At 39.2% G+C, this 24,899-nt stretch overlaps 1 protein-coding gene across 1 annotated transcript in view; it reads right to left on the minus strand.

Moving 5' to 3' along the window:
* The window catches only part of PLEKHG1 (pleckstrin homology and RhoGEF domain containing G1), a 103,486-nt gene that overhangs the window by 63,262 nt on the left and 15,325 nt on the right, over window positions 1-24,899 (minus strand). The window contains exon 2 of the mRNA XM_053458857.1: window positions 234-308. Coding sequence (XP_053314832.1) covers window positions 234-282 — 49 coding nt within the window. The 5' untranslated portion in view covers window positions 283-308. The remainder of the gene's footprint in view (window positions 1-233; window positions 309-24,899) is intronic.

The raw sequence follows: 24,899 nt of genomic DNA on the forward strand, positions 1-24,899 counted from the left end.
TCACAGAGAAATACTCTACTCAGCATCTTGTACCAATAGATAAGACAGACAGATATAATTATATGATTAAAATATATTGTACAAATAAAATATAAATTAGTTAAATTCAAGTAGCAAGTGAACTTCTGTGCACCAGAATTTTAAATTCCTTTCTGAAACCGTGCAGCGTTATATTGTACTACAGCACAATCTGAAACAGCACAATTTCTCTCCACCAGCAACATAATCCTAACCTTTATTCTGGGACGTAGATTCTGTGCCCTCTGGTGTTTTATCTGGCATCTCTGCTGAGAGCTGGTTGGCAATACCTGCAGGACACAAAGAATGGAAAGGATTTTAATACACAGCCAAGACATTCCAGTTAAAGGACACCTTTACACAGGCTGAGAGTAATATTACAGGATATGTTTCACGTTAATTTTCTCCTTGCTTTTTTTTTGTCTGGAATCTTTCACAATTTAGAAAAAAAAAAGCCAGCCTTGTTATTTAATACGTGTATAGCTTTGGCTGTTGGAGAAAACAATGGCGCAGAAAGCAATTCAAATAATTGCTAATGGGTCAAGCAATCTTAATGGCCAAGCAGACATTGCTCTTCTTTGTAGCAAAAGGAATTGGCATGCCTTAGACTGTGATAGGGAAATGTTATAACTGTCCTTTTCTGTTTTACTATGCTGACAAGTATTTGCTATGTATCTATGATCAAGTAGTATCCACTGATGCCATGAACAGTCATCAATGCTCACAAAATGTAAAATTAGGGTTCCATTAATTCACTACAGGGACTGAACCTATTTACACTACGGTTGCACATAAAGTAAAGCTTTATTTCAACGAAACGACACGTCCACTATATTTAATTAGGTAATAATCATCAGTTTCTTGCCCTTTGAAAGCAACGTACAGTAGGTTGTAACAGGCTTTATGGGGTGCATTCAGTAAATGCTTCACAGGCACCTATGCCTTTCACAAGCCTTGTGATGGACAGGATGCACTGACATATTGCCTATATCTGAACATATGTCCTGCATAGCTTCCTAATGTTCTTTGCACATCTCCAGACATTACAGTAGCACTGAGTTTAAGTACTTCATTCATTTCATTCTATCATTTCAATATCACCAGCTGTGCATGCTGACCTTTATCTCTGACACTACTGCCCACTGTTTTGCAAGGCCAATGAATACTCAAATTTGTGTTGAATATTGTCCTCCTCATCAGAGAATTTCTGTTTTTCTGGCAGCACCATTTCTCTTGTGCTCCTACACACATGCATGCCTCTGTTCTTTAACTGTCCAAGTATAGTAACACTTTATGCTTCCATTTATTGTCACCTCAACATTTTACTTTGCACAATAGCCACTAACATACTATAAGTGTTACTGATCTGCTTGAGAGGTATCTAACAAATGTGGCTAAAATCAAACACACTAAACTGTGCCATATAATAAGACTCAAAGTTTACACCAGTCCAGCACTGGAGCACAATGAGTTTTAATATATTGTATAACTGACCCAACTGGAAGCTGGCCCTCTTTATCACCACACTAGTGGCAAGCACATTTCCTGTGTCCAAAGCAGGACACCTTTTTTGAGGGCCTGATTAGGGGAAGGGCATGATCTGCGGCAGAGTTTAGATGTGGGAACATGTTTAGAGCCAAAGACAGGACCATCCACTATGCTTTGAAACCTTGGGGGAGGATCATATGGGAGCTCCATCCATTGTAGCGCCCATTAGGATGGTCAGGAGAGACCCTCTTAACTCCTTAACCAGCCCATCATCCCCATTGACTGCAAAAGTGGGACAGTGGGACATCCTCACCCAAAATTAGTCATTTGAGAGGTATGCAGTGGATCCACAGTCATCCACAGTCTCTCACTGATATTCACTGCAGCCTCACCTAGCCAAATGGGCTTTTACAGATACTTAAATTAAGGGATATTACTTAATGCCCATATTTATTCCAATCAATACTTGTTTAATGTTAAAAACTCTTGTTTATTAAAATTCATTCTTTGTTCACTTCAGCTACTAGATTTATAAATTTTGCTACTTACAATAGCACCAAATTGCACTTAATTTCTTTCAAAAGTTTTTACATTGACCTGCAGTCCCTTTTGCCTCTGTTTGCATAAGTTGACTTCTGTCACTTAATCACTACGTAATGCATTCATCTATTTTAATATCTAAACCAAAACACTGCGGTCTTCTATAAGGAAAAGTGCAACATGCCTTACTGGAGTATAGATTGGTTAAATCTACTGTTTATATGTTCTAAACGAAGGTCCCAAATAGAGAGACATTTATATAGGGTACCATCCCACTTGCAGAAGCGCAGGTCACATATTAAGATGTTAAGTGACTCCTTAGTAAAGTGTGCAAGCAGCCATAGGGAGAGACTGCAGGCAAGGCAAGGGTGTGATGGAGCAAGTGAATGCTTTAGTGTCAGTGTGTCTTAGTGTGTGTTAATGTGAATGTGTGTGTTGTAGAGGGCGAGGGGCCGACAGGCCACTCAGCTTTAACTGCCCCAGGGCAAGAAACTGCCAGCCCCGTTCTGTAGTTTTTTTCTGTATAAAATATAAAAAGTGTATAAAGAACCATGGGAAATGTTACAAATAGATACAGTCAACTACATTTCTCACCGTCCATAGTTGTTTTGACCTTTGACATTTGGATAACCTCTTCCTCTGACATCTGTGGGCATGCACATCAACCCTCAACACATTGTGTGATAATAACAACTACTGATTGTCCAATGCAGTAGTTTACCTGCCACACTGTGCCATACATACTGACCCTTCCTGCCATGGCATTCCATGAGTTGCATTTCCAGGGCGTGAACAGATTTACCAGTATTGAGCTCATTTGTTCCGTTAATCATTAACCACCAAGCCAATTTAATCAGGTGCCCGTTTGCGTTCAAAGAAAGGGTTGACTGAATCTCAATAGTGTAGCTGCTTTTCAAAAAGCATCAATGACAATTCTATTTTGAGGGCATTGACAATATTGGCCCAGTTTCACCATCTCTTGTGGCTATAGATAAAGAAAACAAAGCTACTGGTAATGGACTGTTTGGTTTTTAAATAAAGGGAGCACAATCAAGCAAGAAAAAGGACTCCACATAAAAGAACAACAGCAGTTTGTAATTTAAGTACACAATAATGCTGCTGTTGGTCGTGTTTTGTTCAGATCCTATTGTTTACGAACTATGTCCTCATAATTGTTTAATAGCAGATGATGAAAGAGAGGTCCATCCGAGGTACAGTTCTTTTTATACTCTTGTTGATGGATCCAAAAATGGAAGATTTCAAACCTACAGTTAATTCAGTCTGTGTGCAGGTTAACTTTCATCTAATTTAATGGTAAGAGCAGCTCTCTGCGTACTAGAAAGGCATACGGTTGTCAGATTCTATATGTTGTCATGTTCTATAGATAGAATAAATCTAATAGATAGCACCTTAAGTTATACAATTAAAAAGAGAGAGAAATGAATGCTTCCACAGTTTAGACCCTAACTGGAGCATCAATGAGCTTTTGTTCCATTATATGAAGTCTCAGACCACTTCTGCATTACGTTTGAGCACAGACCTGAGGAAGGCCTCTTACATGGTCCTTGAACTTTGGACAAAGATATTCAAAAGAAGGACAATGTTTCTACATTGTTAGTGAAATTCAGCAATTCCCAGGATCTTTTGACCCCTACGTTTCCACAAACATAAACTCTAAAAGGTTATTGAATAAGCCCTTAGTGTGGTCTTGAGCTCACCTACCATAAGCTGCATTAAGAGCGTCTCCATCTAGATCATAATACATGCTTTGGACAAGTAAACTTTATGTGTGTTTTTAATCCTACTGTCAGTAATAAGCTCATACAGGCTTCCTGGACTCCACCTGCATTATCTTACATGAGCATCTAGCACTTAAAACTGCTTTTAGCAATCATAAAGGTGGGGCTTGGCAGCCTAGCTAAAGGTTCCATAGAAATGCTCCTCAGGTTGAAGGGAGAGAGGGGACATGTTCTAAAAATATTTCTTTAACAATTAGGGTTGCAATTGCAAATGGATACGCTCAATATGAATGCTTTGCCCATTCATCTGCTATCCATATAGCACAATGGCCACATACTGGAGTAGTTTATCTATAATACAATAATAATAATGCAAACTTATGTTAAATGGTCATTAAACCAATACACACATTTTCTATATATTAACCCAATGTGTGATTTGAAGTTGATGCATTTAGCAAGCCACATATTATACAATCTGAAGTAGTTTAAGAATCTATACTTTGGGGACATTTATAAATATTCGTTATTAATTATTAATATTAATATATTGTTAATAAGAGACTCCAGCCATTTTATGCACGCAGTTGCATATGATGGCTGAGTGACACATTTAAATTAATGTATTTTCCCCCCCAGTGGAAATGCCTCAATCCCCTCTATGTATTTGCACTGTTACCTTGACCTCAGCTCCTTGGCTTGGTCTAATCCCCTGCTTACCAGTGCACATTAACACTATACTCACGGCCAACCAGTTCCAGCCCTGGCTGTGCAGGAGGTTTTATGTATGTAGTACTAATATAAACCAGTTAGTATTAGTACTTACAAAATATATTACTATGCATTCTTAATTGCAGAGTTGCAAGGAACATTAGACTGTCCCTAGATAGAAGAGCTAGCCATGCTTGGTGACCAAACACCGCTCTTGTCTAGAAATTGAAGTCACTGCCCTGGAGAAGCAGCATTTCACCCAGACCCTCTAGATGTAACCCAGCAAGTGCACAGCTGTGCTCATATACTGAAATCACATTTATCATACATTGTACATATTCGGAAATTTCACAGCCCATGATTTATTGCACACTATCAAACACAATGGTTGCTACAGTGCAATGTGGAAAACCAATTAAATGTTCTTGTCGATTGCTCCACTTTTAACTCTTTGTACCACAATTGAAATGTATACTTTATCTCCATATGTTTTTAGCATGGCAATCTTTCCACCAGTAGTGACACCCAACAATCACACCGATGCAAGCTTGTTGCACAGCTCATTCCATGGTCCATGGTCTTCAGTTGCATGTCTTATAACCCTATATGCCACTCTGGCATTTCTAGAGGCACAGTGGCATATAGGGGGTTAAAAGGCATTTCAGGAGGCAGAGTGGCATAAAGAGAGTTGAAAGGCATATTATACGGCACTCTGCCGCCAGAAAAGCCTAATGCCCTTATGCCCTCCATATAACACCCCCCCCCGACTTACCACTGCTTCTGACTCCCTGGTGTCTGGTGGGGTCAGCGGGTAGAGGCTGGTGTTCATGAAATTAAAGGGGCTGGCGTACACACACCGTGCTGCCCAATGGACGTGCCTCAGCACTTTGTCCAACGTATTTAAAAGGGGTGGGACGAAGAGCTGAGGCAGCACGGTGCGTGCACGCCAGCCCCTTTAATTTCATTAGGCGCAGGCGGCTAGAAGAGGCTTTCAATCCCGCGTGCAGCCGCTCAGCGGCTGTTTTGAATGTTCATCTGCGGGCCGCCCGGCCCACGGACCTGCCGACCCACCGGGAGATTTCCAGGTATCCTGGTGGGCCAGTCCTGCAAAGCGGGACAGAGGAAGGGATAGGCGGGACGGCGGGACAGAGACCCAAAATCGGGACTGTCCTGCCTAAATCGGGACAGTTAAGGGGCCTGATATTATTCCTAATGTAAACACTTGGCCTAATAATTCCGTGGTCTAGATTCTTCATAGCTTCATGCCTATCCTCTGTATATTTACATTCCCTCACTGTATTAGCATGTACTATTTCTGCTGGAGGCTGTTCCATTTATCAACCACCTTCTAAAATGTGGTAGAACCATTTTGTTCTGGCTCATACCAATTCAAAATGTAGTCTTTCAAATCTTAACGTACTGTTAAAAAATATATAAATGAGAACCAAACTAAAATGATGTTAATTCTCTAGAGATCCCTCTTAGGCAACATTCTGAAAAATAAGGTGTGGTATGAAAAGTTTTTAACTGCATACATGAAAAAGAATGATGACAGCAAACACTATATTTTTGGAAAGATAATTATGACCCTTTCATTTAATCCATAAAGAACAATGGTTTACTTGTTTTACCTTTCTTCTCATTTTTTTCAGGCCTTCCCTATAGATCCCTGCCGTCTGACCTACTGCGTTCACCTCTTTGGCAAGCCAGAGGTTAAGCATAAAAAAAACATACACACATTCTCAACTTTCCTAAACTCACCCTAAGCAAGAACACAAGTCCCATTCACTCGCAACCTGCCATATGGAAACTAAAGCACGTGTTTCAGAAATGTCATACAGTGCTTAAAACTGCGATTTTCCGCCTATGAATGAAGGTTTTCACTGCTTGGCATCTGTGTGGCTGAGAGAAAAAGCAAAAAAAAAAAAAAACAACAACCAAAAAACATAAAATAACATATCACTTGCTCTTAATCAGTAATGTATGTATAGGAACTAAAGATAAAGAAACAGAATTATTTACAATAAAGTTGTTGAAATTTCCAGGATATATATGAATGTAATGACTGTTACTTTTTGTGGACTGAATTATGGATGTTTTAGTCGAAGGGTTCCTACCTTGACTCCTCTCAATCTCTAGGAACTTCCCAGGTAAGTTTACCTTCTATAATGGAGGAGAGAGTCCTATTAACATGCAACTCTGCTATATTTTATATTTATTTAAATTGTGAACATTAACTTTGTTCCTTAAAGCCAAACTCCACTTAACTCTAGGGAATGTCAACCAAATATTACATGACTGCAATGGAGGCCTCCAAGTCTACAGTAAAAGGAGGTTTAATATAGCATTTTTTAATTAAAACCCTCTTTTCTTTAACACCACTCTGAATTACTGTATAGATCAAGTGCATTCTGGGACGTATGGTCAAGATCAGGCGGGTAATCTAACTGTAAAAGTGTACTTAAATGCATGTTAAAAAATAATAAACTGTTTCAAAAATATTAACAATAAGCATTTTTTAAATAAATTAAAAAAATTTTTCTCTGAATTAGACAATTACCATGCAATGAAATAATAAAGATTTAAAAGATAAAAGTGTAATTTAAAAGTCAAACAAACATAATATTTGCAGAAAATTTTACAGCAGCAGCGTCAAAAGCTATTTGATTAAGGGCCATCCAAAAAAGCACATGTAGTCAAGCAGAAAAGAAACAAAAGCTCTATCTAAAAATCAGCTACACATCTCCAGTCCAGTTCATGTTAGCCTGTACAACACACACTTTACTATCTATCATTCTGATTTGTAGGCTAGCTTGATTTCTGTCTTGTTGAATTTGTAGTCATTTCAACCAATGCACACTGCTGTAGCGGTTCCAAAACTGCTAAGCAAATTTAACTTCATGTCCTCAGTAGAGAGAAACTATCTTGGATCTACATAGCAAATGGTCATATAGACAATATTCCAGCAAGACAAGGACCAGAGTCCATAGTGCAAATCCACCAAAAGTCTTTCTAATTCCAGCTGGTATCAACCTGTTCACAATTTGATTGCCAAGTATTAAACAAGGGTAATAGGAACACTTATCAGCTATGTCCATTTGCAAGTGATCTTCTGCCTGGATCTGAAATGATGGTGGTGATGGCCTTTCTGTTCCAAGTCATCACCAAATCCACTTTTATACCTCTTTTATAAAATGTCTCAGTTACCACCTCATGAAATGAAATAGCAGATGCCACGTGCCAAACCTAACTATGATTAGAATCACCTCTGAATACCTCTTTTTTTTCTAATAAATGAAAATACTTTATGATATGAATTCTAATTCTAGTATATCACCACTGACATTCTTCTTCGCAATCTTCATTGTCTCCATGTTATGTTTCTCCTTTTTTTAAATTTGGAATCCTTTTAGAAGAATACAAAGGAATTAACAAATGTCCCTGGTATTATTTCTTAAAATTGCTCCATTCCATTTTTTGCCACGATTATTATTATTATTATCTTTTATTTATAAAGTACCAATTATTTACACAGCGCTTCTTACAATACACATATTCTTGTTCACATATTTATGTATTCGTAAGTGGTCTGGTAAAGGTTACACGTCTATTTCAGAATTTTTATCAAAATCGTATTTTATAATAGACAATACATATAAATTTAGGTTTAGTTTTCTAAAACTCACATATAAAAATAAATAAAGGAAACACTATTAACATTCCATTCTGAGCGTGTAATTTTTCACCTATCCCCATGGACGTTAAAAGAAGCTTCATAGCCCCTGCAATATCATGTTAAAAAAATATTTAAGTAATATCGTATGACACCATATGGAACAATACTGCATAGACATTGCCAATACCTGTTTCATGTGATCTATTTTGTATATTTATATCCAAGCTGGAAAGTTAAAACAGGTGTTTGATGGCTGTTTTTTCAGTCATGTCCTTGAATACAGATTATTTAGGAAAGACATCTTAGACATGGGTACCAGCCTCTAAGAGATACGAACGGACACCTGCACAATGTTTTATATTATTAAAATTGTTTATTAAATCTAGCAGTACCTATAAAACGTGCATGTGTTTTTCAATCATTAAAATTTGTTTTGGAGATATTTGGTTTAATCTCTTCAAAAGCATGCATATTTTACACTATAACGATTAAAAGCTTTAAAGAGGAAACCAGGAAACCAGATAAATGCATCAGCCAGATATTTGGGGTGTTTATGTACCTGGGAAACAGAGGCGGGGGTTTAGGTAAGCTAGGAAATGTAATTGATTTGTTTGAGTTTCTGTTTAATTTACAAGCTTAACCACTTCCATCTTGCACGATAGATAATGAAGGAATGGGAGAGGCACAGGTGGGCAATGCGCCTCTCTAGTAGGTTAATTATACTCGACCTCACCCATCCCAATTTTCTAAATGGGGAGGTAAGGGTGGGCACTGCACCTCGCATTGTGTGTATTATATTTGAACCCCCCCATCCCACTGGACACAGGATGGTGGTAAGGGAGGTATAATAAGCATACATGGGAACTTTCCGGGTTTGACCCGGAGATTGCCGGGTGAAGCAAGAGTGAGGTCTTGACAGGCCACGCTCCCCGCCCATTTTCCCATGAATTAGGGGTGTCAGCGGGACCGCCCACCGATGTCAACGGGACCGCCCACTGACATCAGCGGGACCGCCCACCGACATCAGTGAGCCGCGTCCCGCAAGGGAAGGCTCCAGGTAGCCGGAGGCCAAAAGTTCTCAGGTATGATAATAAGGCTCTTTAACCCCACAGGTTATTCTGCTAATACTCCCAACCCAGCGCCCCCAGCCCCTTCCACCTGCTTGGGTAATGTCGCCAATACAATAAAAGGGCGCTGCACCACTCTAAGAAGAAATGCGCCGGAATATTACATCATATCCTGGCATGCTGTATCTTACGCCTTTTAATTAAGTCTATGGAAGGTGTGCTAAGCCAAAATTTACATTTGCAACTCACAAGCAGCTTTGTTTTTCGGCTTCCATCATCTGAGCTGGCAGTAGAGCATATGAATATACTCCAGTCCAAAGGATTACAATAAATCTATTAATAAAAAGACACACTATCTGTGGAATAAAAACCACAAGCTTATTTTCAAATAAAGAGATAAAATCACAAATGCCAATTTCATATATCTTCACAACTGTAGCCAAGTCCTTTAAAATCATCTTCCAGAAGGCTATTTTAATGAAGAGCAGCAAGACCAAAGGATTTGTTCTGGACATTATAAAATTGTCTAACTGCTTTTCCATACATACATACTTTAAGAGATTAAAATAACCTCAGGCAGAATATGTTCGAGATTGTTGAAATCTAGTCCAGCGTTACATCTGATTTATCAGCTGGATTGCACCTGGAGGTAAAAATGTTATGTTTAGCCTGAGTATGGTTTTAAAAAAAAGGTTGCTAGGAAAGTAAAATAAAGACAAAATAAACCGGAGGCTATGGATGAGTCTCCCAAAAACATGTCTATAAATGCACTTTTATGGACATATCTTTATGATGTTAAAATGAATTGGTGAAGATATCAACAAAGATTTATGTGCCAGAACATTGTACATTATTCCAGGAGTGGTTTTCGGTGATGGAAAATTGATTTTTTTTTTTAGCTTTTGTAATACTTGCAGTTAACTAATGATAACCTACAAACCACCAAGCATGTTATTTTTGTCTTTTCAGCCTCATTTAGTGTCTGTTGCCATATGCTTGTTCTTCATGTAGGCTCTAAACCTGTGTTGGAAAGTTTTCTTTGGTCTTTAGTTAATAATGTAGACAGTGTGTTAGAGAGGGATTATGCAGCAGCCAAATTGTTTTGGCACCATGGGATCATGGCACCCTTACCTTGAACCTAATGTAATGTTCTTATGGGGATGCAAAAGGGGTTAATTTCCAGGCAAATTGTGCAAGGAATGGGGGGTTGGTGTTAGTAGAATGCTATAGAGTTCTACCAGTGCCTATGTCATTACTAAGCCTAGAAGTCAGTTTAATCTTGTTATCTCCATCTCCAAGTGTTCTACCTACTCCTGCCTGGTTTATCGGTGATCTCGTATCCTATATCTGCCTACCTGGAACTCTCAATCCATTCCGACCATAGACTCTCTCCTTCCTTCCCCAAGAGGAACAAAAGAAAGATGACTGGGAGAGTGGACAAGAGCAAGATTATCAGAAACAGAAATGCCTAAATATATATGTAAAATTGCAAGAGCCCCGTGCCATTCATTCCACTGGGAGACAAGGGAACTATGGGGCATTTCCCAGGAATTGTGTACCCTATGATGTCATATCCCAATTCTTTACAGCGAGGCAGCCGGCAACCAAAATACATCACTGTTTCCAGGTATGGCTGCATTGTGTTTATTTAAAAGCTACAATTCATAAATCAAACAGACAGCTTTACCACTGGCACCCTTGATATTATTACATTAATTAAAAGCTTGTTGCGCAAGTGCCTGCATTAAGAGTTAAAATCCTTTATTTCCTTAAATAAACGAATAATAATTTATCTCCATATATTTTTTTTTAAATTGACAAATGACTGTCCGCTTCTTATTACTATATGAAAAGTAAAATAGAAGCAGTTCAAATTAAATATTTAACCAGTAACGCTGTAGTATGCATGTAGCTATTTTACAGAAAGGTATGATGCTTTATAGTATTATATCTGAAAACCTTTTAAATTTAATCAATGCCTGCCTCTCGGAATTGCTTGAATTAATCACAGTAATAAGGTGTGACAACTTACATTACACTTGAAATGAGTGATGCTTGCATCAGTACTTAAGTGATTTTGGCTATTACATTTCTTTAACTGGGATTCTAATTTCTTTAAACTTCTCAAGAAACAATAATGAGCTTCCCCAGAGATACTACTTTACAAAGGCGCCCAGTCGGACAGGGGGCCCCTGCCTCCCCACTCTCTTACCTAAGCCCCCAGCACCAGCTCCACCACCTCCTAGCATACTGCATTTCCTCAGACCCAACACACTGACTCTGAGCGTCAGGATATTACGCCATTACCCAGCCCTCAGACACAGTGTGTGAGGACCTTGACGGAGCAGAATAGCTGGCATCAGCCTCCCCCCCCGAGCCAACAGTGTGTAAGTACATATTTTAATCTGTGTGCACAAGTATGTTAGCATGTGTAAGTATTTTGATGTGTGTATGTGAGAGCATGTCACCATGTTACTGTTTGTGTGTGTACCAGGAGCTTGGGGGTTCTATCTTTAGCATCTTCTTGTTCTTCATCTTCTCTCATTCAATCCTCCATTTGGGTGAGAGGACATCACCGAAAGTGCCGTTATTTTGCCCCAAGCTGGGCACACCCCACCAATTGGAGGATCGGGCGAGAGGACATCAATGGAAGCACCACCATTTTGGCAGAAGTTCGTGTCAGGTTAAGTCCGTGGAGATGTGGACGAAGATAAAAGAGAGAAGATGAAAATGAGAAGATGAAAAGCAAGCAGATACAAAAGCTGTTGGCAGAGCCGAAAGTGGTCATCAGAGAAGGTAGGGAAACATTTAGAGAGCGTGAGAGAGAGAGAATGAGAGTAAATAAGATTGAATGTGGGCAGCGGGCAATGAATTCCATTCCCGAACCAAATGGACAGGGAATGTAATTTGCTGCCCGAAAACGAATGGGCCAAAAACGAACCGAAAAATTTGTCCAAATCATTTTTGACCCATTTGCACATGTCTACTTATACACTACCGTTCAAAAGTTTGGGGTGACTAAGAAATCTCCTTGTTTTTGAAAGAAAATTTTGTCCATTAAAATAACATTAAATGGATTAGAAATATAGTGTAGACATTGTTAATGTTGTAAATGACTATAGTAGCTGAAAACGGCTGATTTTTAAAGACATATCTTCATAGGCGTACAAAGGCCCTTTATCAGCAACCATCACTCCTGTGTTTTAATTGTGTTAGCTGATTCAAATGTAAGTTTATACAAAAAACAAAAACTGTCTGCGTTTCCCACCCTAATAAAGTTGGCAACAAATATATAAAAATAATATAAATGAGAGGCTTTGGTTATATGAATTGGCAAAAGCATAATTAAGCTCACCTGCCATGTCAATGCACACTCTCAATAGGGGGAGAACCTACTCTCACCACCTACATAGTGGGCACACAAACCAGTTTATACTGCTACCAATACCTTTTGGTTTCTGGAACAGCTTTTATTTTTGTATCCACTGTACAGCCAATTACACTGTATTTGCAGCATGCTCACACGTGTTTGGTAGGCTTCATTTTACATATTTAGATTATTTGAGTTTAGTGCACCAACCTTTTTTCTTTTCCCAAGTAAAGGTTTGAAAGGCTAATTGATCATTAGCACAGCTGGACATTTCCTTGTTTTCCATGAAAACAGCTATGTGACCCTAAACTTTTTGAATGGCACAAACTTCAATTTAATATGTAGGTTAAAACACAATCACTAACTCAAACATAAACAGCTGTGTAGGTGGAATAAAAGTAGGTGAGGAACAGCAAAACTCTCTAAGAAGATGCGGTTTCTGAAGACAGTTTAATATCTGCATCAGATGGGATAGTTGTTGCAGCTTTCAACATTCGCTTGAGCATACCATCAGCTGACCAAGGGCATTTTCCTTGCGTGCTCAGGTATTTAACATGCAATACTGCATCAAGGGAATATAGATCCAATATTGACACCTTTTTCAAATAGGACAGCTTGCTTTGACATATCCACTTTAATGCAAAAAGAAATGCAACTGACTTGTTCCCTGTTTTGCTGTCACAGTTGGCTAACACGTATCGCAGGAGGGAAAATTGGAGTGACTCCAGTGTTGCTGTGTTCATGGAAGCATTAGAATGGAATTTCACTGTGTGTACACTTTATAGTAATTCAGGCTAACTATTGTAGTTCAACGGAAGTAATATTAAATTCTCACCAGATTTTACAAGGCAGAGTTGACAGTGAAGTACAAAGAAGCAGACATCTATTTAGGTAAGAAGAAAAACAGAGTAAGAGATTTATTGCCAAACTGACATTTGAAGAATATCATTGTTCTTCTTCTAAGAAACCACTGTACCTTACTGCACACCTAAGAAAAAATATTTATATTCTTCTCCAATATCAAAAATAAATGAGTAATTTAATTAGCAATTCAGAGAGACATTTGGGAAATCATTAGGCATTTGTAGATGGAACTGGTCCATCAATAGGACCACTGAGCTGCAAAAGGCTGGAGCATGGCAGTACCCACAAGTAGTGCCATATTTATCTCAGGTTCTGCCCCAGGCCTCATCTAGGGAAGTGTGCCGTCCCCTCTGCACTGCAGTCCTTACCATTGAATACTGTGGTATCATGTCATATGCCAGACTTCCACCTTTTAAGGAGACTTGGAACAAGACTTGGAACAAGGAGTAAGGGAACTATGAAGGATGTGAGGTTCTGTCGTCACCTGGACCTGCCGCCCTAGGCCAGAATATGCCACTGCCTACCAGATTTTAATAATGGATAGATTATGAAGGTATGCTCCTCATACAATATGCTTTTCAACCTTTTTTAACACATATATGATTAAAAACATGCTTAAAACAATACAGGCAGAGCAGATTACATAATTAAAGGCAAACTGAATTTTTCTATAAATTTTCTAACTATAAAAAAAAAATCCATGCATTTTACACATCCATGCTCACACACAATTATACATTCATGCTCACACGTACACACACACACACACACACACACAATTACACATCTATGTTCATACACACACACACACACAAGTACACCTCCGTGCTCAGACACAAGTACACCTCCGTGCTCAGACACAAGTACACCTCCATGCTCACACACACAGAAGTACATATCAATGCTCACACACACACACATCCATGCTCACAAATTTATACACATATACAAATATATCCCACCTCCCGCACCTGCTTACCTCTCACTGCTCCTGCAGCTTTCTCTCTGGTTGCTCGTGCACACTGCGCGAGCGGCCTCGGTTTCAACACAGGGTCACATGATGTAACGTGACCCTGATATGTTCCTGTCTCGCCGTGCCAGTTCAAAATAGTTCAGAAATGGCCCTTCTGACCTGGATGGGTGTGGTCCAGGTCGGAAGGGCCCTTTCTAAACAAGTTTGAACTGGTACGATGAGACAGGAAGAAAGAGTCGAAACCCCTTGTGACAGTGTGAACCCCAGGGAGATGATTAGCATGGCATCTGAGTACAGCTGCTATGCAGATTATACATATGGGTCCCTGGGGTGGAGCATTGGCCCACCCTGCTCTCCAATTGCTCCACCCCAGGGACCCATATGTATAATCTGCATAGCAGCTGTACTCAGATGCCATGCTAATCATCTCCCTGGGGTTCACACTGTCACACCCTGTAGAGTCACCAGTGTTGATATGAAAAATGCCCAGTTAATATTCTCAGCCATGGGGCTATAATTGGCTGAGATGCACAAATTACAAGGCTTGTAAGGATCTACATAGGCTTGCAGCCAACGATGCATACCATAGCGGGCAATCCAGGTTAGAAAAATAAATTGCTACAAAAATAATAATTGGACTAGCAAAATATATTTGATAACATATAATAAGCACTTTCACTTATCCTTCCATAATACCTTCCCTTTTTACAGCTGTCTGAACAATGCCAGTAGTACAAATGACTTAATTATCTGGCAGATGTTCCAAGTACTAGAACTACTCAACGCAATTGACCTAAGGCTCTGACCAATTATTAGGCCACAGGTAAAACATACCATCTTGGCAATTCTATAGTATATACTGCTTTAAAAGGGGCAAACATTTCAGTTTAAGTCATCTGATCTTATAAAAAGACACACTATTTCCACATGTTGAAATTATTCACTGTTTTTAAGACAAAAAAGGAGGTTCACTGAAATTCTGAGCTCATCCCTAGAAAAAGCTTAAACTCTAAGTTGAGCATAGTATGTTCATGCGCTGCCCTGTCCAATGCTAGTCAAGGTGGTCAAGCTAAAAGTTAATGCCTTCTATTAATCAATGTCAATCTGTTTTAGATATTTTGAAATATTTGAAAAGGTCCTTACTAAAGTGATCCCCACCCTAAAAGATTTAGAACCGCTGGCGTATAACTTTTGGTGAAATAGAACCTGGGTTTTAATAGAACTCACAATGGTTGTGCTTAGGAATAAATATTAAAAGCAAATGTGATTTCACACTAAGCATGAGAACATGAGTTTCTTTAATTTGAAGTGCTAGGTCTTGTTTTTTCCTATTTAGATAAAGTTGTCTTTGATGATAAGAGGCTGGAGCCAGCTTGTCATCAGAGAGTATTCTACAAAGTATTTTGCTTAAATAACACAATGGACAATTATAACTATTCTGTATCTGCGTGTATACTCTATAGTCCTTGCATGTTATTTGGGTTACCACCTTTTCTGAGGACATAAAATAACATTTGTTTCAGTCAATATACATTTTTCAAATGTTGGCTAAATTTAGATAGGGTAACAAGTAGGAGAACATAGTAATTCTTGTGGACTGTTAAGCGCTTACATTAAACGGCTGTTCACATGCTGTACATTGGCCAAATAGGTTCAATTGCAGCTTGAAAATCTCAACTGGGCATTCTTTATATATCCATATGCCATGGTCTCCGGTATGCATACCTGGAAACTTCCATGCTGGTGTTTGCTGGTATTTTTGCTCTGAGGTCTCCTCCGCCTCCTCAATAAAAAGGGTCAGGCACGTCTGGGAAGAGGCTGTACTACTTGCGAGCAGTGAAGGAAAGGAAAGTGAGGTAAATCTACCACACGTACCCAACAATCAAAAGCTGTCTTGGGCAAATCTCTGTTGTTGGGCCCAATTCATATATGTTATGCATTTGTGTGTGTGTGTGGGGTGGCAATACATGCCCTTGTGCTCACATATACTCACCCTATCACCATAAACAGATGCTATGGTCATATTTCAATACATTTTAATTTTACATTATATACATGCATGTAAAAATATATATGTACAGTATACTTATATTTGTCTATATACTATTAGTGAAGCATTACTGTTTACATTATCATCACCAACAAAACCAACTCAGGAATGTATCAAGAGCAACCCTCATCTGTCATCTGCATTTATACATACTTGAGGGACAGTACACAAAACAGAAAACATCTCTAGAGTCTATCAGACACAGTCATTTGCCACTTGAAGCATTAGCCAATAACGATCCATACAATAAATACCCATGTAACAAACCACTTGAGTCAGTGGGAGGCAAAATGTGTTCTCCTTAGGTTTACCTAACTTCACCTATAGTTTCTTTGCCCATAGTCATCTCATGACTCTTAGGGGTTGGTCTAGCCATCGAAAAATAATCAGTGAAGGAAGAAGTGCTGAAGATAAGATAGTGTCTGGGCCATGGGCAAATGCCACTTTTGCCCTGTGATAAAGACAGCCCTGGCTTTATTGAAACTGTGTTGGGACAATATCTTACCTGGGGACTTTCTAAATGACCTGACTACGAGAACCCAATTATAGCCCATTGTGAAGATTCTATGAAGATTGGTTCTAATACCTGTCCTTGCGGAAACCTTGACTTGTCATTATTTAAGATACACTTAATTAAGCCACCTACATTCAAGCAGGGACACAAGCCATACCATGCTGGTAGGAAAATAATCACTTAGCAGTCTTTTATATGATCGTAGCAGTGTAGAATAGGAAGGAGTCAATTACAGACCATGTGACCCTGAGAATCTGCCCCTTCACCATGAGACCCAGAGATTGCAGAAAAAACCCAGAGAAACAGTGTCAAACCTTGAGAGTTTGGTCAAGATATATACATCATCTGTCCCTAGTCAAAGGACATTCTTATTCCTATAACATTACAGGTTCAAAATAAAAGATTATTATTGTTTTGTGTGATTAAATTTTGTGCGTTTTGTCCTATTACAAGTTTTTTAGTCTCTGACTTCATTGCTCTGCAATGTGGGCTCTGGAGAGTTTTCTTACTCAGGTATTTCATCTATTGTGGTTCTCAAACATGATAACACATAGAGCCAAGAAATACACTGCAATAGCCTTAGAGAAAATGAGCATAGTGATGACAGTCTAAACAGCTTAATAACTAGCCATACAGGATAGGGTCAGAACTGCATGAGTAATCTGAAGCACACCTGGTAGGCAGGACGCATTTCAACCCTAGCAGATGCAGCACAATACAGCTATTTATATGGTGACCCGTACATTGCTTGAGGGCCTTTAGTTCACTGTAATGGAATGTCTCGAGAATGGTTCCAGAATTTACAGGGTTACTGAAATCTCACTGGATGTTAATGTCAAGGACATAGCATGGATCACTGCAGTCCAAGGAAAAATGTTTTTCTCTTAGGAGGCTATACCTATTTTTGTAGTTTTAATTATGATTTATTATATAATGTAAATTTAAAAACAAGTATTATGTGCCCATGTTTCCTCTTATATGACAAACTGATGAGCAGTCACGTTTTGTCGCTGGAAGCCTTTTGTTTGGTTGTACATGCGAAGCTTCAGTGTCATCTGTGCTGACTCCCTCTGGGATTTGTGTGGGACTACCAAAAGGTTTTATTTTTTCGGCATTTACGACCCACTCCTTGACTGTTTTCATGTTAAATGTATTTTGGGGTCCATTTTGCAATCACCGGGCAGAGACAAGACAGTGGAAAAGTGCTCACTCTATATGGAGGACGTGACCATCTTCTGCGCAGACTGCCAGTTGGTGAGAGCACACTGACCATGCTGTTCGGTCAGTGAGACCTGACTTCAGACCCGCTCCCGTTTTCCATCAAGACTGACTTCCTAAAGATCCTGGGAGTCTGCGAATCTTGCACGGCCCTGAAGTGCTGGAAGGAGGGACTTGCTAAAGTAAAGCAGACATTTGGATTGTAGAACCTCGGAGACCTTACCATCGAAGGAAAAGTGCTGCGCAACGACATTCTTCCCTTTCTGCAGTACGTGGCTCAGGCCTGGCCCTTGCTGGTTACCATAAACCAAGCCATAAACAAAGCAGTTTTCCACATCCACTTTCAAAATGGAGTAAAGCATGCAGTGATGTTCAAAGAACCTTGCAATGGAGGCAAAGGAGTGCCTGACATCCCCACTGTGCTGAGGACCTTCTTTATGTGCAACTGTGTGCGAAGGACTCTCAGAGATGTAGTGAAAGGTTCTACTGGAAACTCCATGTCTCACTTCTACATACTGCCCCTGTGGAGGCAGCTCAAGTGAGAAAAGTGGGACAGCTCCATCCCTTACAATTGGACTAGGCCCTGGTCCTGGCCTGGACGTGGGCAAATTTGGGGAGCACCAACTGGAGGGAGGTAAGCCAGACCTGTGGTTACCTTGTGTGATCCACAAGCTCATCAGACATTATTGAGAACATCCCAGGGCTCCCTGCTGCCACAGACACGACTGTTTGGGCAAATGTGGCATCAAGCAGGCTGACCAACAGGCATTAAGACATTGGATGGAAGGACCACCCAATGCCAGGGGTCGGTGCAGATATAGACATAACCCATATTATATTGTGGAGGATGAAAATGCCCTTCACTTGTTCCCATTTGAACAGGCTTATTCCAGAGCCCTGGAGTACCTGTCCTACCACTTTGTACTTTACAAACTTTTTCCAGGAATACATACTGAGGGCGCCATTGGCAATGCTTGGGGCCTCGTGTGCTGTGAAAGGATGCTCTATGATTTGCCAGCAACTGCCTAATGTTGAGGAGGGAACAGGTCATACTCCATGACTGCCACAGGCTTATCCATAAAAGAGAGTCTACTCTTTTATGGGCAATCTACTTTAGAGGCCTAGCTCCATCTCCCTCAACACCCTCCACTCTTCCCCTGACCCACCCCAGCCACTCCGCTACCCCATTTCCCCAGGCTGTTTCCACTAATGTGCTAACCATATGTGCCATGTCTGGAATTGTAAAATGTACGCTGCTTTTACTGTATTGCTGAGCTGTCAATTAACTGAAGTTGTACTGTATGTGTCTTGCACCTGCGCTGCGTCGCAGTACTGCTTATCGTCTTTCTGATTTTACAAATGGTTGATTATTGATAAAAAAAAGTAGTCAGTCAATCTAAAGTATGCTAGCTCAACCCCGATAGTTTTTCTAGCTTGCATGTGATTGGCTGCAACACCCACTTATTTCTATGGGAGTGCTCCTGAGCATGTGCAATATAATTCCTGGGTATACTTCCTGGTTTCAGTAGCCACTGCCAGGGGAGGAGTTCAATGAAACGGAAGTCTTATTTTCCAACTCCAATAACTAAAGAATACATGCACCAGATTGCATGGTGTAAAATGCACAGAAGTCCATGCATTAAAACATTATAAAAAAATAAAAAATTATAGTTTTGGGGGCTGGACCATTTATTCAAACTTAGCAGGCAAAATTGGTTATTTTTGCTTCTGCTTTAGAAGAAATGATAATTGTAAACACAAACAGCGTGTTAGGTGTACCTGCAGCTTTCTTGGAGAGAAGATGCTTTTGACATTTTACTGTTTTCAAGGACTTCATGTTAAGATTATTCTGAAACCTACCAGATAAGCTGGCACCGTGTAGGAGGCATTGTTCTGACCACAGCCTTAATGACCAGCTGCAAAGTGTTTCTGAAATAGTACAAGGGTGCAAGCATCACTTTCCACGGTGACATTCCTATTGTTATAACCAAGTGATCAGGGAACAACATACACTTCCTGTTCTACCCATAAGATAAAAAATCTGGATGGGTGACTTCTTTTTAGAAAAAAAACAACCCTAAAGGAAATGAGTGGAAAGCCCTGATTATGGTCCAGCTGTTGTTTTGCACGCTGCATCCTGTATAGAAATGAAACAATATCTAACTTTTTATTTACTAGTAAAAGAGAAGTATTTTAGGAACATTTCATCATTGATGCAGGTGCAGGCTGACATAATGGAAACCAAAATTGACTTATTTAAGGCGGCATACGTTTCCACTTCTAAGTATGCCTCGTGCCTATTTTGGTGCTAATGAGGGTGAATGAAAATATAAATTAAATATTGTAGTAGTATTAAATATTTATTTATAAAACTTTACAATGTTATGTTGAGATATAGTTGTAAATATATATGTTTACTAGTAAAATGGAGCATAAAAGGTTTTTACTGGAAAGTTTGGTTTGCATATTTTGTTAAATATTTCAGCCTTCACCGTGTTTCCTAAAGGGTTAAGCTCAGTGAGCTTCCATGGAAGGGCTGAGTTAGGTAATGCATGGTTAAAGTTGTGAGACTATTACCTAGGGCTAGCTGTTGACCTACTTGTTGGAGAAGGTCATCATTGCAATACATCGTAGAGTCACTGACATGAAACACACAAGTCACCTGAAAACTTCCCAGTTTAGTGAATAAATCTCTATTAACATCCTGAAATCCAACGAGATTTGGCTGACAATACAGAAGCAGTTATGAATGTGATCCATTTTTCCCAGGAATGTGAATCTTTCTTGGATAGCTCCCTATCTGCTAATATGAGAAGTCCCTTATAGTTATGCAGCAATTCTCATATTAGCTAATGGGGAACTATCCAATATGTCAAAAAAAGATATTGCTAATATCAGTGGCCACCAAGTTATATATAAATATAAAGGGAAATAGTTCCCAACAAGGTACAGCTGCAACCAAAGAGAAATACTCCCCAAATGTCCAATTCCATATAAATCCACAAAGGGTTGCTTGTACCATTGGGGAAAAAAGGGAACAAAATACAACCGTGTAGATCATTTCAACAAGGTAAAACAGAGGGTATCTCATGCTTTATGCACTCACAAATGGACTTGTTGAAAAAAACAGGCTCATCTCATCAACTGAATCTTTTACTTCCAAGACATCTCAAAACAAACAATGGCACAGTACCCCCACAAAAGCAATACATTAATAAAATCTGAAACACTTGCAAAATGTAATACACATAATCTGAGATGTGTAAATAAGCAGGTGGTACAAATAAGGCTGAAGGTGCCGTTTTTATCCAAAGTGCTTTGGTAAACTGCTTCAGTCTTCCAGGGTGCTTCCAAAAAAAGTGCTATAGAACTAGATCTAAAAAATTCTGTATATCTGTTGCTACAAGGGCATATAAAAACAATGGCATCATAAAATACAGAAACTTTTCAACTGTATTAACTGGTTAAATATCAGTAGTCGTAAATTATATTAATATCAGAACTATAATGTTCAACTTAAAACTACCCCTGTGTCACATGTAATCAAAGATTTCAACAATGATACCAATGAGCTCCAGCTGCTCCCTGCCTCTTGCCTCTACAGCCTCCGTCTGCCATGCTGAGCACCGGGATTCGATGTTATATTCTGGCACAATTCATGTGAGCTGCGGAGTAAGGTCACTATGGAGGATGTGCCAGTTAGGCATAGTACTCCATACTGTCTTTTGGGCTGGTACCAAGGGAGATCTCTGATGTCCCCAACAGGCTGAAGGAGAAGTGGCACATTGGTGAGCCTGATTCCCTCACCCAACAACACAACAGAGGGGCTGCCACCCCCATGGAACTGTTTCCCTAGGCCTAGTCGGCCTAGGTGAGAATGCCCTACTGCTTAGGAGTCTTTTGTTTGATGAAATAAGTGTAGAATATGGAAGAGCAGCTCTAGAATGTACAAACCCTGGAATTAGTCATTAGTAAGCAATCCTGAGTTTAATAAACACTAGTGATGTAGGGTGTGTTTCCCTTTAATATAACAAACTTACTAAGTGATTTGCAGTTATAACTCTCTTTATGTATCCTTGCCAAGCTTTTTGTTGACAAGTTAAGTCAAGTTAAAATAACATAAGTGTCACCTTTTAAGCTCTATCCAATGTAATCACCCCCTTTCCAAAAATTAGCTTGCTGCGACTTGCATGTTCCCTTGCCTTCAGTATTACTTAGCTCGCTAAGACGTTTTTAGCAGATGTAGATCAAAAACTCCGTGAAGATAATTCTAGAGGTCACAGTTATTTGTTTGCACACAACTGTCATTTTAAGATACAAGAGGATTTGTGTTAAGTGAAATGAAAAATAATCATAAAGGTGGCAACGTAAATGTATTTTATTACCAACAGCTTGCAGAGACATTATATACTTCACTTAGAATCTATTTAAAAAACTACAGAAAGCATGCTGCAACTTCCTACAATGTTTGTTGACAGTAGGATTCTAATGGATCATGGGAAATTAAGGAAAACTTGCATTAAATGTCTTAGTCATGCATATCCCCAAACAGTCCCGTTTTTTCTCAGAACAGTCCCAAACCTGCGATTTTTCCAAATGCTAAATTCTAAACACTAAATAAGGCTATATAATCATTCTTGCAAATTAGAAATAAGCAAAGTATATGTATTTAAAAATCGTCTATACAACTGGAGTGTTTTATTTCTGTTTTCAATCCGGATGAATATTCCTCCAGATTATGTTGACTATCCTACAATTAAGATTGTTGGTGAAAACTCAACAAGGCTCAGGCAGCCTTTTTAAGGGTGTGGGGGATATGTGTAATACCTTTAACGTCTTTAAATTGATCAGTTAATCCTGGCCCAGTTAAAGGATATACAGGAAGTTAACTATTCTTCCAGGAAGTTAACTATTCATTTGTTGTTACATTTTCTATTATATTTGCTGTTTAATATTATAACATATTAATGTAGCCACATTGGCATTTATGTCCCCCGCCACAGTACAATCCCTCGTACTCCTGTGAATCTCCCTGGTTCCTACGTGATGACATATACATTTCTCCATTCAAATAGTAGGTGCCTTTGTGGTTGGTCCTAGTGTTTCACCTTCCCCAGGTTCAAAGCTATTGGCCACACTTAAGGGAACCTTGCCTATCACAAACTATGTATTTTCTTTTGCATCCTGACTAGTATGTTGTGTCGTTACTGCTGGCAAGATTTTGTTTGGGAGATTTTTCCCCATAGGGGGAACATTTACTCCAAGATACAGACAAGCCACCCTCCTGTGGGCTCATCTTACGAAGAAGGCAGCAACGATGGGTACGGATCCTTCGTAGGTAGAGAGCACAAAATGCTCCTTCCTTGCTCAGTTTCTAGACAAAATGCTGCTTCCTCGCTCAGTTTCTAGCTCCCGGTTGTGTTCTCAGCTCATTATACATATTAAATTACTGTATCCAAACTGTAAGGGCTGCCTAGACAGTGGAGGCAAATTTATTTTTAAATATATACAAACTCATTTCTATAAAATATTTTAGACATCCTGCAACAGCCCTAAATGAATGCCGATTAGTTTCCTAAAAATCTGATTGATATATACTTTTCATATTGTAACGACCCTATAATGGCAGAACCCAGTCAGCTGCAAATGATTTCCCTCACAGCGAAATAGAGCAGCTATTCATCTGTGTTGGGACTGTGTAAAATCTTGTATACAGGGCTGTGAAGGCTTAGAAGGTTATGTATGGTACTTGTTACTTTGCCAGAAATAACAGAATGTCTCCAGCAGACCATACACCACAATGAAAGTCTGTTTGTTTAAGGATACCCTGCTATGGTCAGAAAGCCAAACATTGAGATACATAAAGCTGGTTCATGCTCAATATATTTAACCCGTTTAATAGACTGGGATACATTATCTAATGGCTGGCCCACAAGTAAATTATTCTGGTTTCCTATAGCACCTGTTTTACAGTAAATATCCAAAAAAAAATACATTTTGGAATCCTAAGCAAAGGTTCCAGAAAGACTGCTTTAACAAGATGTATTCAAGAAAATATTTCAAAAAACAGAGGAAACGTATGTTGAAACAGTTTGACGAAGCTTTGATGTGTACAATTAATGGGTATCCAAGATAAGATGGAATATTTATAGTTTCTAAACCACATGTGGGTTACCGTGATTCTATTCTGCTTTTGTGCGCACAAAGGCATGTTGAACATTTTCTCACTGGAGATCAAGAAGAAATCTGGCACATTTATAAAGCATTTGTTAAACACAGAAAAAAAAAGGTTGATTGCTTAAAGGTGTTGCTCTACTTACTGAATGTAATGTTTCTATAAGTAAATGAATCTTTAGAAACAGGGGAGGGCTGGTAGGGCTTTTGTCCCGGAGGCAGGTGCCCCACTGCCCCCCCACTAACCTCCCCACTCAATGCCATGCAATTAAAGAAACACTAACACACTATAACCATTCCTGGCGCACACAGTGAAAGCTTTGTACTGTTTAATGTCTATAACCTTCCTAGAAGTTATTCTTCAGTCATGTAGGATTTTGCCATATTCATAATTTAGGTGGAATACTTAATTATAATGTAACATAAAAAGAGTCATTTTTGGTTGTTGACACGTACATTGAAAAGGTTTCTTAAAAGTTGGTTTGTGCCAAACCTTT

The sequence above is a fragment of the Spea bombifrons genome, chromosome 3, assembly GCF_027358695.1.
Source record: "Spea bombifrons isolate aSpeBom1 chromosome 3, aSpeBom1.2.pri, whole genome shotgun sequence".
In the NCBI taxonomy this organism is placed as follows: domain Eukaryota; kingdom Metazoa; phylum Chordata; class Amphibia; order Anura; family Pelobatidae; genus Spea; species Spea bombifrons.